Below are 15,154 nucleotides of genomic sequence, written 5' to 3' on the forward strand. Positions count from 1 at the left end.
ACCTTCAAGTGTCCAGTCTGTTTGCAGATAGGACAGGGTCCAGGGGCCAGAAGCGGACAGGGGCACAGTCGGGCCCAGTGCCCCTCCTGGCCACATTTGAAGCAGGGCCCGGGCAGGACCTTCAAAGCAGTCCGGCAGGGGGGACCTTGAGGGACACTTTCGGAGGGGTCTTAATGAGCCCCCTACACCAGACGCTTGGTAAGCTGCCGGCCTTAGAGCTGCTACAAGAACTTTGGTTTGGAGGCTCACCTATTGCTGTAGATGGACCATGCGAGTGGCCTCAGCCTTTTTCTCCTGACCATTAAAGACCTTAAATGCCATGTTCACCAGGTCTCTTATGGGAGTTTCGGGGCCTCTGTCAGCACTTCGCCATTCTATATTTGAAGCAAATGGGGCTTTCTTGTAGGCAACTCCAGAGTAATGGCTGTGTGTGCAGCATATGATGTTGGCCACAGGTCAAACCAATTCCAGGGTGTTGATTTAATACATACCATATGCCTAGTTCTGTATCCCTGCTGGCAGATACAACAGAAGCATAGGAAGACAATGCTTGTTCTCAGGGAGTATCAGTGGGCATTGTAATAAAGCAGGGCATTCCTTAGCTGGAGGAATTAATTTAATAAAACATATGGATTAGCTATTATACCTTGTGAGGTGGGAATAGAGAGATGAATAAAACCTAGTTTTTGCCCACAAATAATGTGCAATTCCCTTCACCATCTGCTTTATTCCGTCTGGTCATACTGCAGGTGGATCCATTCCACAGCTTCCTCATGCTCTGCTGTGCTGCCCCTGGAGCACACAGAGCTACATCGCAGGAGGAACACTCTTTTCTCCCCTTTCAACTTGGTTTCAGAAGAGTCTCCCATCCAAGTACTAACCAGGCCTGATGCTGTTTAGCTTCCAAAGGTTTCTCAAGACTCTGCCTGGGTTCAGTGCTCCCTTCCAGCATTTTCTCTACTTCTCCCAGTTTACCTTTGTCAGAGCTGTTGCTGTCTTGGGTCCTGTATGCCAGCTGTTCATTTCAGCCAGGCCTGGAGCCCTCTGAAGGAAGGTTGTTCTGTCATCAGTTTTATCCTCAGTGATACAGAGGCATGAAATGGCATGGTTTGAGCAGAAAACTTCCAAGGGGTTCCATGTTACTGAAGCATATATTTCAGGCAGGGATGTTATAATGAATAATGAAGCTGGAGACATAAGAAGGACAAGATCATAAAGAGCTTGGAAATTTTATTAATGAGCTATGACTTTATCCTATATGTGATGGGGAATTACAGAGGTCTTTGAAGCAGATGAGAAACATGAGTCTTATTAATGGGAAGATTAAGGCTTTGCCTTAAATAAAATACCCTCTCCTCCAAGTATCTTAAAATGCAAAGAGCACTGGACTGATTTTGGGAGCCTGGGCTGCATTATACTTCTGGCTTTATGTATGTGTTACGCGAGGAGACTCTGCAAGTCCACGCTGTCTCTGAACTCAGGGTTCTCTTCTGCATAACAAAGGATAGAGTGTCAAGCATTGCAGAGATCCCTTAGAGTTTTTTCCTAATAGGATTTGGTGTCACTCTGGGATTCTCTTGAGAAAAGTAGGAGTTCATTCTTGTCAGTCAGGGAATCTTTGCATCAGAACGTTTTAGTGAGTTTCTGTTTCTTGACTCTGTGCTGTATGTAAAAATAAGCCAAGCCTACTGAAAGAACAGACCTGTGCTACCCTGGCCCACAAAGCCCTTTTACTTCCTTGTTTTCTGTATAAATCATGATTGCTTATTCTTTTATTCATCCTGCTGATGTTAGTACAAGATAGGTCTGCAAAGAGGGGTTCTGAAGACTAAATATGGAGGGAGGTGCAGCCCCTGGGTCCCTTATCAAGTGAGTCCCCTTGTCTGTCCTTTCTCTGCAGTAAGTCTTTCTCCATGGCAGGAGGTAGAGTCCTGCCAATCTGCTTGCATTCCTGATCATCCAACTTTTTTCTCTTGCATTCCTTCTTAAATATGTCTGCCTGTGTTCTCATTGCAGACCTCTTCTGACAAGGAGTCTATCCTGACCATCCTCAAGGTCCTCGGAGATCTGCTTTCTGTTGGTGAGTAGGCCATGCTCTCATGTTTTCATATGGTGGACGCGGAGCCTCCCAGCTCTGATGTCTCCCAGGGACCTCTGTGGCCTGGGGGTTTGCTCTTGCTTCAGTTTCCTATGAGAGGCAGCATCACTAGCCCATCTTTTTTCTCTAAGGTTAATAAGACCCAAGTAACCTGGACTGATTGTACTCACACTCAGTCTTCTCACCCAACACTGAGGAGGAAAGCAGATGTAGTAGTAACCCTCTGTGGGTCTACCCCTCTTCTCCCTCTGATCTCTTCCATGTGGCCTATTTAATCAGAAGCTGTCTTGCCTATTTCAAGTAGAGACAGAAATATCAGGCAGGAGCTGAACTTGAAAGTGGGTAAACATCACGTTTTCAGAGATAAGATGACAGAGTCGATTACATTGGAATCAACTGAGTTAACTGGAGCATGCTTCTATTAGCTCAAGTTCCTAGTGAGATTTTTGAACATTCTGACATTCACTCAATTTGCATTTTTTTTTTTTTTTTTTTGAGACGGAGTTTCGCTCTTGTTACCCAGGCTGGAGTGCAATGGCGCGATCTCGGCTCACCACAACCTCCGCCTCCTGGGTTCAGGCAATTCTCCTGCCTCAGCCTCCTGAGTAGCTGGGATTACAGGCACGCGCCACCATGCCCAGCTAATTTTTTGTATTTTTAGTAGAGACGGGGTTTCACCATGTTGACCAGGATGGTCTCGATCTCTTGACCTTGTGATCCACCCGCCTCGGCCTCCCAAAGTGCTGGGATTACAGGCTTGAGCCACCGCGTCCGGCTCAATTTGCATTTTTATGTATGCTGGCCACATTACTCTAGAAAGAGGTGTTAACACTGAACAGGCAGTGTCAGAAATAAATGGCACTCCAGACCCACAGATCCTGAAGGTTATGGTTTCAAGAGGAAGGGGCCCATCATATTGGGGTCTTACCATGGTTTGTGCTGCATTCTATTAGCAGGATGACTTCTGTTTAGTCTTTTGAGTGGGGTCTGTGTAAGTGAAGTCACTTGTCTCTGGGATAGTGCTGTTTTTTGTTTGTTCAGAGGTGGCTGAAACTCTTAGGATGAAACCTTGAAGTTCTCCCTCTGATAAGGTGGTGATTACTGCACCTCTTTCAGAGAATGCCACTTTTCATTAGGATAAAAAATCAGATGTTCTTCTTTGATAGTGTCCCACCCTCTTGGCCACCTTGGTTAGGTCAACTTTGCCCTGTGTATAGAGAGAATTAATCAAGGGCAAGTTGAAATGAAATCGTTGCTTTTGAGTTTGTCCTTGGGCAAGGTGGAGGAGGTCCCTCTTCAAAATTGTACTTAGGTAGGAAGACCAATAGTTCATCAACGCTCTAGACTCACTTCAAAATTCTCTATATAGGATGATTGGACGTTTCTTTCTCAAGGGACTACTCCAGTAGTTTCTGTAATTTTCTCCCATCATTCTGAAAATCGGAAAATCGTTATGCCATCAATATAATGATTCCAGATTAGGTCATCATCCCAATCCTTGTTACAGAAGATTCAGATGTATATCAGAGGGATACTGATATTCCCTCTTCTAAGTATATGATTATACAAAAGCCTATATGCAAATTACAACATGTACACACAGGTATACACACATATACCAAATATTGAACAGATTCTCAGGCAAGCTCTGTATATTACATATGTTGCAGATGAACAAAACTAGGTTCTTAAATATTCCACTATTTTCCCATTTCACCACCCTCTTTTCTTACCTGATAGGACAACTTTAACACAGCTTACTTCAAGAACTAAACAATTTTGTGTAGTTGAAATGAACTAATTCTTTCTCTATCTCTAGCTGTGAGGTGTGTCTTCTGCTCCAAGAAAAATGGGGGTTATTACTTGGGGCTCACCTTTCCTCTGGCTTCCCCTCAGGCACAGACAGGAGGATTCACTACATGATCAGCAAGGGTGGCAGTGAGGCTCTTCTGCAGACGCTGGTAGACACGGCGAGGACAGCCCCTCCAGACTATGACATCCTCCTGCCTCTCTTCCGGCTGCTGGCCAAAGTTGGCCTAAGAGGTACTCATATTCCAAGACCTAAAGCTAACGAATAAGGCACTTCTAGGGTTGTTTTGACGAGTACAATTTGGGAAGCTCTGGTGGAGAAGCACAGGGAGGAAGTGGCAGGGAGGTTCTGGACACCTTGGTGGCGATGGCAGGACCAGACCCATAGGAGAAACAGTTTTGTTGACTTAGATGTCAGCTCATCCAAGGTATGGTGCTCAGGATGGAGCCCAGAACAAACATGGGCTACATGGGGCATGGACCATATGGGGAGAAGGAGGGGAGTAGGTCAACGCAGTTTTTAATTATTTAAAAAATAAATGGAACATGTCTAAAAGTTGTATCACAAGGCTGTGGAGAAAAAGGAACACTTATACACTGTTGGCGGGAGTATAACTTAATTCGACCATTGTGGAAGACAATGCGGTGATTCCTTAAAAACCTAAATACAGAAATACCATTCAACTCAGCAATCCCATTACTGGGCATGTACTCCAAAAAATATAAATCATTCTATTATAAAGAGACTTGCTCCCATTCATTCATTGCAGCACTATTCACAATTACAAAGACGTGGACTCAATCTAAATTCCCATCAATAATAGAAAATGTGGTACATATACACTGTGGAATATCATACAGCTATAAAAAGTAGATCATGTCCTTTGCAGGGACATGAGTGGAGCTGGAGGCCATTATCCTTAGCAAACTCAAGCAGAAACAGAAAACCAAATACCTCATGTTGTCACTTATGAGTGGGAGCTAAATGATGAGAACACATGGACGCAGAGGGGAACAACACACACACTGGGGACCTTCGGAGGATGGAGGGTAAGAGGAGGGAGAAGATTAGGAAAAATAACTAGTGGGTACTAGGCTTAATGCCTGGGGGCTGAAATAACCCATGCAACAAATCCCCATGACATAAGTTTACCTATGTACCAAACCCGCACATTTACCCGTGAACTTAAAATAAAAGTTAAATAAAGAAAGTCTATTATACAAGTGTACTGTTTTCCTAAGGCTGCCATAACAAATGGCTGCGAACTGACAAGGTTAACATAACAGAAGACTGTTAGGAGATCAGAAGTCCGCAATCAAGGTGTTAGCAGAATTTAGTTCCCTCTGGAGGCTCTGAGGGAGAATTGGTTCTGTGCCTCTCTCCTCTGAGGGTTCCAGAGATACTTGGTGTTTCTTGGACTGTAGATGTATGACGCCAGCCTCTGCCTCCATCTTCACATGCGGTTCTCCTCCGAATCTTTTCCTCTTTGTGTAAGGCCATCAGTCATAGGATTTAGAGCCTACTCTAATTTGTATGACCTAATCTTTAGTAATAACATCTGCAAAGACTCTATTTCCCAAAAGAATAACATTCTGAGCTTCTGGGTGGACATGAATGTTTTGGGGCCACTATTCAATCCACTACAAGTCACATATAAGTGGAACATTCCTAGTTGAAGGGAAGATGGGGGAAGGGCCTAGAGTTCTTTCCATTTAGGCTCCATAGTGATTTCTGTTTTACCAAGGAAAACCCTGAAACATTTCCCTAAAATTCTAGCAGTTGTTGGAGCACAGTTTAAAAGCATGGGCACTCAGGACTCAGTCAAACATTGCAAATGAGTTGCAAGTGTTAAGTTCTAATTGTGTGCTGAGTCCTATATAGGTCACAGCTGAGAAGCTCAGATCCTCTGAAAAGCGGACCTTTGATGTCCAGAGCTATCAGTGGCAGCCAAGGGCCCAGGGGTTCTGGATCACTCTTCTTTCAATATTTGGATCTCCATGTTGAGTCCATTTAACATTCTGCTGATAATGATGGAGAACTAGGCTTTTGCCAGCACCTGCATGAGCACATCCCAGAAAAAATCAATACAATTCATTCGGTGAATATTCAACAGATATTTACCGCCGGTCTCCTAGGGCCAGGTGCTTTAGGCACTAGGAACACCATGATGACCAAGGAAATTAAGGACCTGCTCTCATGGAATTATGTTCAAGTGGAGAAGGTCAGTAGATCCACAGATCGGTAGCAGACTATGATGAGTGATGTATGAAAAAGCGAGAGTGATGCTACTCTAGACTGGTGTGGTCAGAGGTAACATTTGAGCTAAAACTTCAAGAATGAGAAATCAGTAAACCGAAGAGTGGGCCATGTGAACTCCAGGAAAGGACCACAGAGACCTGATAGTTCCCTCGGTCATAAACGGTATAAGCTGGGGAGTCAGATCTGGATTTCAGTTCTGGCCCTGACACTTCCTAGCTGTGTGACCTTGGGCAAAGTGGTTAAACTTTCTGAGCACTGTGCCTTTATATAAAATAGAGTTATCTTTGTATAAAATAGAGTCATCTGTACAGTTGGCCCTCCATTTCTGTGGGTTCTGCACCCATGGATTCAGTTAACCTTGGATTGAAAATACTTAAACAATTGTATCTGTACTAAACATGTACAGACTTTTTTCTTGTCGTTATTCCCCAAACAAAACAGAATAACTACTATTTACATAGTATTTACATTAGATTAAGTATTACAGTAATCTAGAGGTGATGTAAGGTACGAGGATGTGTATAGGTAGTATGCAAATACTGCACCATTTTATATCAGGGATTTGAGCATCCACGGATTTTGGTATCTGTGAGAATCCTGGAACCAATCCCATGTGGATACTTTACTTAATTCTAGGGTGATATGAGGATTAAGCAAGGTATTATATGTCACATGCTTAGCATGTGATTCAGGACCCTGGAAAACTAGGGTCGTACAGGTTTTATAGGAGAAAGAGAGAGATGTGAGATGCACCAGGCCAGTGATTTCCAAGTTATTCACCTTGATATTACTATTGTAGTGATTACATCACCACAGTTTCTGCCATCAAGGGTTTATAGTCCTTGACACTGACATTCAAGTTGCCATGGGCTGACCTGAACAGAACAGAAATAAGGTTGGATGCTCATGAAGGAATGGGATAGATATCTCTTTTCTGATGAAGGGAATAGGTTGTGTAGGTTTAGTTGTAACCTCTTTGCTGATGTCCTTTGGTCCGGGGGTACATATCAGTAAATCAGGTTTAGGGTTTTATTTCTGTTTAATTCATTTCTACCTGCGATGAATCTGATAGAGATGTATTATTGCAAAAACAAACATGATGATTAGACATTACCAATTGACTGCTATTGTAGTGGGGACAAGGAAAAGAAAATAAGTGTTTCTTTTTTATGCTTATTTCCTAATTATTAAAATAATAAGGACTTACTTGTAACACTAGAAGTTAGGTTATTTGGAGCAATAATTTGGAAATATTAGAGGGAAAAAAATTTATTTTAAAAAAAATTTATTTTGACTTTTTATTATGAAAACTATAATATAGAAAGATGTCCTCTTATGTACCTAAACTTAGTTCTAACCATTGTTAGCATTTTTCCATATTTTCTTCACCTATTTATTTTTATCTGAAATATTTTAAGAGAAATTACGGGTAGCATTTTCCTCCTAAATCCTTTCAAGTGCATTTCTTTGAAAAGAGACATTTCCCTACACAATCACAATTACCATTACTACAAACCTAATAAAATAAAAGATACATGCATAATTTATATTTATTACAATTTCTCCGAATGTTCCCAACTGTCTTTTACAGCCATACTCAGAGCAAGATTCAATCCAAGTTTTGACGCATTACATTTTAATGTTATATCAAGAATTATATTAATATTAAGAATATTAAATATTCTTAATTCTAGAATTGTCTTAAAGGAAGAACTTTATTCCCAATTGAACTGTGGTTAATATATGAGGACAACCTAAATATAGGGACTTGAGAGTTATTCAACCAACAAGCTTGCATGTAAATATGTGTAGCCCAAATTAGCTCTTTTGATTCATTTGGTTCTAGTGGGGACATATTTAGCAGTATTTGTCACTAGGTCTGAAAAATGTCTTTGGCTATGATTATCCTCCTCCTTCACCATCTTCCCTTTCCTCCACTTCACACACTGTACAATCCAGAATCAATGTGGAGTGCAACTAAGCTCGATTGATTTGTGTTCTTAGATAAAAAGATTGGACAGAAGGCCCTCGAACTGGAAGCACTTGATGTCACGTTGATTTTGGCCAGGAAGAACCTATCCCACGGCCAGAACCTCCTCCACTGTCTCTGGGCTCTGCGTGTGTTTGCCTCCAGTGGTGAGTGACTCTATGGTGGCTCTCGGGGACGGCTTCCAAACCTGGGCAGGGACATAGCAAACTGCCTGAGGGTCTGGTTGGAAGAAAGGCATGGGTAGGTGATACACACGGTGGTCCCAGTCAGATAAATAAAAGGAGGCTGACAATCCAGATTCTGTGGAGGTGAGAAGTTACTTCTTCATCTTCTCCTTAGCCAGGCAGAGCTCTTGTCTGGTCCTAGAGATAGACTTCAATATTGTTTCTCCTTGGGAATCACACATGATAGTATTCTAGACTTTTCTATTAGTACTACAAGGTAAAAAAGATCTATGACAGGGGAAGGGCAGACTTTATTTAGTTGCTGCTAGTCACATTCAAGTGTTGTATCTGGGCAAAATGACTCTCACATCACAAATCTCCCTACCATATTCCTGAAATGACTCGTTGATTACAATGTCCCTTACCATTGAAAAAAAACCATGATCCTTCTCAACAGGATCCTCCAGATAATTATTAGGAACATCATAGCCCAGTTGATGCTTATTTGCTGACTCCTGATTTATTTCTGATTATCATAACAATTTTGTATTTAGACCCACAATTTTATAGCTTAGAAAAAGAAACTTTTGAGTGAAACAAGGCTGGGCATGGTGGTTCACACCTGTAATCCCAGCCCTCTGGGAGGCTGAGGTGGGTAGACCACTTGAGCCCAGGAGTTGGAGACCAGCCTGGTCTCTAGTAAAAATACAGAAAATTAGCTGGGTATGGTAGCACGTGCCTGTAGTCCCAGCTACTTGGAAGGCTGAGGTAGGAAAATCACTTGAGCCCAGGAAGTAAAGGCTGTAGTGAGCAATGATCATGCCCCTGCACTCCAGCCTGGGCAACAGAGCAAGACCCTGTCTCAAAAAGAAAAAAAAAAATGAAGCAATTGCTTGAATTCATGCAGATAAAAACTCACGAGGGCAGAATTTCTAATTCCAGAACTCATTTTAATTTTATTCCATATGGAAACTTTTTATTAATACATTAGATCCTATAGCTTCTGTCTCATATATAATGAGCATAGACTTTCACTTCTCCTTTCTAAGTTCCCTTCCTGTGAAATGAAAGTGACAATTATTTAGAGGTTATATAGTCTGTAGGGGAAAGAATTTGGTGGGTTTAGAGCCAAAAAGACCTGAGTTTGACTGTGATTCTATTTCTTATGAGTCACGAAACACGAGTACTTAAGCTATTGAACCTCAGTTTCATCCTTTACAAAACTATAGTAGTAATAATGATTACTAATACTCTGCTAGGGCTTTCTTAACAAAATACCACAGTCTGTATGGCTTCAACAAAAGAAATTTATTTTCTCACTTTTTTTTTTTTTTGAGACGAAGTTTCACTGTGTCACCAGGGTGGAGTGCATTGGTGTGCCCTTGGCTCAACTGCAACCTCTGCCTCCCGGGTTCAAGTGATAAGCGATTCTCCTGCCTCACCCTCCCAAGTACCTGGGATGACAGGCATCTGCCATCATTCCTGGCTAATTTTTTGTATTTTAGTAGAGATGGGGTTTCACCATGTTGGCCAGGCTGGTCTTGAAGTCCTGACCTCAGGTGATCCACACACCTTGGCCTCCCAAAGTGCTGGGATTACAGGTGTGAGCCACTGCGCCCAGCCACAATGACCTGATTTTCATTAGTAAATTCTCTTAATAGACATGGAGGACTCATAAAGATAAAGTTTTCCTGGGGAATAATGGGATAGATACTTGAATTCTTGTTCACAGATGGAGCCTCTATTCACCCATCTCCCATATATTGACCTGAAAACCAGAGAGCATTAGGCAAAGGCTGAGTAAATCTGTATACACACATATCTAATCAAGGAAAAGAGGAACTGTGGCCTTGTATAAAGGACAACTCTCATTAATGAATAGACGGAAGGTGTGCAATCCACATTTGCAACATGCCAGCAGAACAAAATTTGAAGCATTTTCTGGTTTCCTAAAGAATAATTAGGCTGAAAAACTTGCCTTCCTTGAATATAATTGTTATGGAGATTTTGAACAATTTCTTCAGCTGGAGTTGTGAGAAGTCCTGGGATTTTTCCTGGGCATATGTGGAGATGGCTATTTGATTCATCTTCTAAGCCTATGTTGATTGTACCAACTCACTGTTCCATAAGATATTAAAAAAAATTATACTGTCAATCTGTTTACATTGGCTTTACTGATGAGAGGCAAGCAGAGTTCAAGAAGCCTGTGGATTACTATCTCTTCTGTGAATTGGTAGCTACTGTGGAATGTTCCAGCAAAGCTTTCTAAACAGCTCCTATCTTCAGAAGGAGTTGGCTGGAACCCTAATGGGCCTGTGAGAGCCATTGAACCCTTTGGAAGTTCTAAGATGGCCAGTGAGGATGTTTACAGAGCTGCCAGAGATCTAACCTTGGACAGGCATCCACAAAGGCCAACTCAGTGAAGATTTCTTACTGTTCTCCTCTTCCAGTTCCAAGCCTAAAGTCTTTCATGTTAGAATCAGTGCATTCAAAATTAACTCCTCCTTAACTCGATAACAGAATTTTGTTGAATTACTTGCCAAAAGTTTTCTCTAGTATGTTTTCTCAATTTGGAAGTAAGAGCTGAGTGAGTAGCCACAAGAGTGGAAGATTGATGGACAGGACTAGGATGCCAAATCTCTGCGTTTTGATCCAGGCAATTGCTTCATGTACTAGCCTCAGGAGGGACATATATGTAGAGGATGTTCCAGGAACATGCGCTCTGCAATAGCAAAGACATCAGCCTCCCTCCCTATCTGATAGACTGTAGTGGGATGAGGAGTCTTCAGATTTCCATTTGGCTTCCTTTCCTGAGGGTTGGAGCAATTCAGTATCAGCCACCCTTGTTTTCCTCTCTTTGCTTCTCTAAGACCTCTTGTTCCCACTTCCTTCTCTCAGATTGAGGCTAGCCTAAAGCACAAGGCATTCACAGGTCTTTGTCTTAAAAAACACAAGTGCAATGGAGGAAAGACAGAGGAGAGTCACACCTTGGAAGATAACCCTCTTTCCTTCTCCCTCTGAAATGTTGCCGCCCTTGCTTACTGGCTCTATTTTGTGTCCTTTGGACTTTTTTTTTTTTTTTTTTTTTTGGACATGGGCAGAGCTCTACTTAAAGTGAGCTAAGTGGAGTAGGGTCCTGGGAATATTGGAGAGAGGCTGGGGCATCCTTGGAGACAAGAGTAACATCAAAAAGTTGTATTTCTCTAACCAGATACCTCTTTTGAGTTTCTTTCTATCATTCAGATCTATGACAGTGCTTTTATAACCACTCAATTGGGCAAAAAGGCAAAAACTTCCCAGTCTAGTTACTGCAGAGCAGGGAGAAGTCATTCTTCATTTGACATTCTAGTTGAGGCATAGTCCATAGTCAAGTCATGATCTTAGTCATGGGAGACCAAAGTATGAAACTATAGGGAAACGTGCAACCAGGTTAGAAAAGGGAGCTATCTTGTTTATCAGGTTCCCTTTTAAAGATGTAAAGGAGTCAATCCAAGTTGTATTGAACCTTATCTCATCCACTTGTGGCTATAACTACTGTGCTTTTGTCTTTCTTAGTCTCCATGGGAGCCATGCTGGGAATTAATGGAGCCATGGAACTGCTTTTCAAGGTTATTACTCCTTACACCCGAAAGCGCACCCGAGCAATCAGGTACAGAGTGCCGTGTATACTTCTGCCCCTTTGGTAACACATGGAGAGATGGAGATTTTCCCACGTGTATTTTCACGGTGCTTCCAGCTCAGTTTAGTGATGGCTTCTCCCTTGGAAATATGGTGCAATGTCTTTATTGCTTCCCAGCCTACATCCCTCCACACCCACGGGTCATTTCCTCTAATTTTCATGAGACCCTGAATGGATGTATTATTATTCTCTTTGTCAGATGAGGAAGTTAAAATGTGGAGAGAGCCTTATCCAAGGTTACCATGCTAGGAAATAGTAGAGTTCACATTTGAATCCAGATCTTTCACACTGGAAACCTTACATTATTTTTGCCTGAAGCCCTCAGGTATCTACTTTTTACTCACAGCAAATCTACCATAAATAAATATAATCCTCAAAAGACATTCCAGAAATGACAGGGTTTCTAAAGAGTCAGCCAGTTAAACTTCTGGCATGAGTTCTGGGCCTTATAATAGTCCATCATGGTCATGTGCTGGTCTTGAGATGTATTTTTATGATTGGAAAATGAAACTCAGCCTATTCTCTCTGCCTCTGCTTGCTGGAGTGGAGTGAATCATCAAGTTAAAAAGGGAGATGGTTAGACATGAAGGCTTTAGAGATATTCGGGACCATTAAGATCCATCATTTATGGGAGTGACTCAGCGAGGACCTTGAAAGAATATTAGAAGGAATTCAGCCAATTTTCAAGATAGATGGGGTCATTTGGCAAGTAACATTTCCATGCTCAACCATGATATTTTCTGCATCCCAGCATCAATCTTAGGCTCATGTTCCACCTGATTATTTTTCTCTTGGGTCACTACAGCTGTGCCATTATCATCCATTCTCACCTGCACCTCTCTACACCAAGCATTTCCTAGAGTGAAATACACTATATCTCAGAGAAAAAAAATTCTCATCTAATAAATTGAGAAATACTAGATTCAATACTGGTTTCTTTACTGTAAGATTTCTCAGAGTCTTTGTAAAGCCAACACATATTGAAAATATCTGTTATTTAGTATACCCTGATCAAAAACTGATTTAGTCAGAAACTGTCTTTTTTTTTTTTTTTTTTGAGATCAACTCTTTTTTTTAGGGGAAGAATGGGGGTCAGTGTTTTATGTATTTCATTTTGGAAACATCTTCTCTGGGGTGTGAATTTATTGCAAAGTGGAATTCAATTCAATTCTACTAAGGACCCTCATCTAGTAGGTAAAAACTGCAAAATAAAATACTCAAGGACCAAAAAAAATTTCTTTATTTTCGGTAATTATACTTTACTGTCTTGAATTTATGTGTATGTCAGGTAAGAGGAAATATAAAGCAGTCTCTTATCAGAAATCTAATGCAAATTAGTGATTCTGTGGTTCATCCAGCGTTGTCACTCTTCTCCCCTTCTTCCTCAAGTGCATCTGAATTCTAAGAAGTCACGGTAGTGCTGGGTGTTGATGGAAAAACACAGATGGTTCTCCATCATCTCATGTCCATTTGGACGTATATATGATTTGAATATATCTCATTTTTATCACTGTGTGCAGGCCTTTGCTGCTGACATTTGCAGTGTCAACATGTTCTTCGGTCACCAATCTGTGAACTTTCTGCCCTATTCACAAGCTTCTTCTAATGTGATGCTGTCATAATTCAGCTGTTGAGAAGATCAGGAATATCTGGTGTCTTCCTTAGTTTATGTGAAAATCTGCGTGACTGGGCTCATCCAAATATGTGTCTCACTCAGTTTTCTCTTGTTTGTCATGTGGGTGCCATGTTGTTTGGAGGGCTCCCCTAGGAAGCCCTTTTCACATAACCATGGGTATCAAGGCCCTAGGTCTCTCCTTTCTGGGGGCTTTTATTGTCTTCCTCATTCAGGCCAAGCTTGTTGGTAGCTGGGAGAAATCAACAAAGCATAGACACCTCCTCCTCAGAGACTCACATTAGTTGCCATTTTTATTGCTTTCTTTTTCTCCTGCAAAGGGAGTTGAATTCAGGCACAAATCTGATCAAGGTTCCAGAGGCAATTGGGAAAGTGATACCAGGGATTAATAGGAGTGGGAGTGGAGTGCTTCTAATAACGAAAGGAGTCTTCCGGGGACCTCAGGCGTATTTCTACATGTCTGCTTTGTTTCATAAATTTTGGGCAAGATGGCTTCCTTTCTGCAGTCAAATGCTATATTAAAACCAAACCTCTGTGGGAGAGAGGCTTTTCCAGCATCCATTACAATATAGCTGTCATTGGCATGGTGTTTATTAGGTGCCCTGCACTGTGCTAAGCTCTTAGCATGCATTGCCTCCTTTGAGCCTCCCATCTGCTCTGCAAGGCAGGTACTATTATTGTCCCCAATTTTCCTGGAAAATAAATTGAAACTGAAAGAAGTTAAGTAACATGCTGGGTTTTAAGTGAAAGAGCTGGGATTTAAACTCTGTCTGATACATGAGCCTCAGCTCTGAAGCCACCACTGGCGTATCTTACACAGTCTATTTCCAGCATTTTATTTCTAAAGCCATCATCAGTAAGACAATCAGATGCAGTTAAAGTTTGCTTAAATCTAAATGGCTCATACCCATGGAACAATTTGCTTAATGCTAGAAGAGTCTTTCTCCTCCATCAAATGGCTGTTTCTTCTCAAAGGCTAAATATCTATTCCTTTTGCTTTTGAATTCTTTCCCAAAGCTACCTTGTTTTCTATCTTATCCACACTCATCAACAGCAAGATAAGAACAAAGGTAATGAAATTGGAAGACCTGCTCTGTCAGTCTCCTTCCAGCAGATTCCTTGGCGAGTCATTGAACTTTTCTTAACTAAACTTTGACATTTCTTAAAGCATGAATGTCAAGTCTTACCTCCTAGGTTTATTGTGGGCAATAAAAAATAATGTGTAAAAACGTTGTATGCTTTGACATGCTATGACATTGTTAATCATTATTAATGCAAATGTTATGGGGTGCCTGGTTGTCTGCTGCGGATCAGGCAGCAGACGCTGGTGAAGAGTCTGGAGATGAGAACTTCCTGCCAATTTTCATCTTTCACAAACTCCATCCTGAAAATAGTAACTAAAACATACCCAAACGAATTTTACCCAAGCCATTTGGATGGCAGAACCCATGGACTTAAGGGGGTCTTGCAGGGAGGGGACTAAGCGACATGTCAGGGGACATGGAGAGCTCTGTTAAGGAT

The 15,154-nt window shown here is 41.6% G+C and overlaps 1 protein-coding gene across 1 annotated transcript in view; it reads left to right on the forward strand.

Annotated features, from left to right (window-relative positions):
* The window catches only part of AGBL1 (AGBL carboxypeptidase 1), a 798,761-nt gene that overhangs the window by 57,066 nt on the left and 726,541 nt on the right, over positions 1 to 15,154 (forward strand). Inside the window, exons 2-5 of the mRNA XM_035303747.3 lie at positions 2,017 to 2,080; positions 3,995 to 4,141; positions 8,172 to 8,303; positions 11,877 to 11,970. Of these exons, the coding sequence (XP_035159638.3) occupies positions 2,017 to 2,080; positions 3,995 to 4,141; positions 8,172 to 8,303; positions 11,877 to 11,970 (437 nt within the window). The remainder of the gene's footprint in view (positions 1 to 2,016; positions 2,081 to 3,994; positions 4,142 to 8,171; positions 8,304 to 11,876; positions 11,971 to 15,154) is intronic.

This window comes from Callithrix jacchus, chromosome 6 (assembly GCF_049354715.1).
Source record: "Callithrix jacchus isolate 240 chromosome 6, calJac240_pri, whole genome shotgun sequence".
Taxonomy (NCBI): domain Eukaryota; kingdom Metazoa; phylum Chordata; class Mammalia; order Primates; family Cebidae; genus Callithrix; species Callithrix jacchus.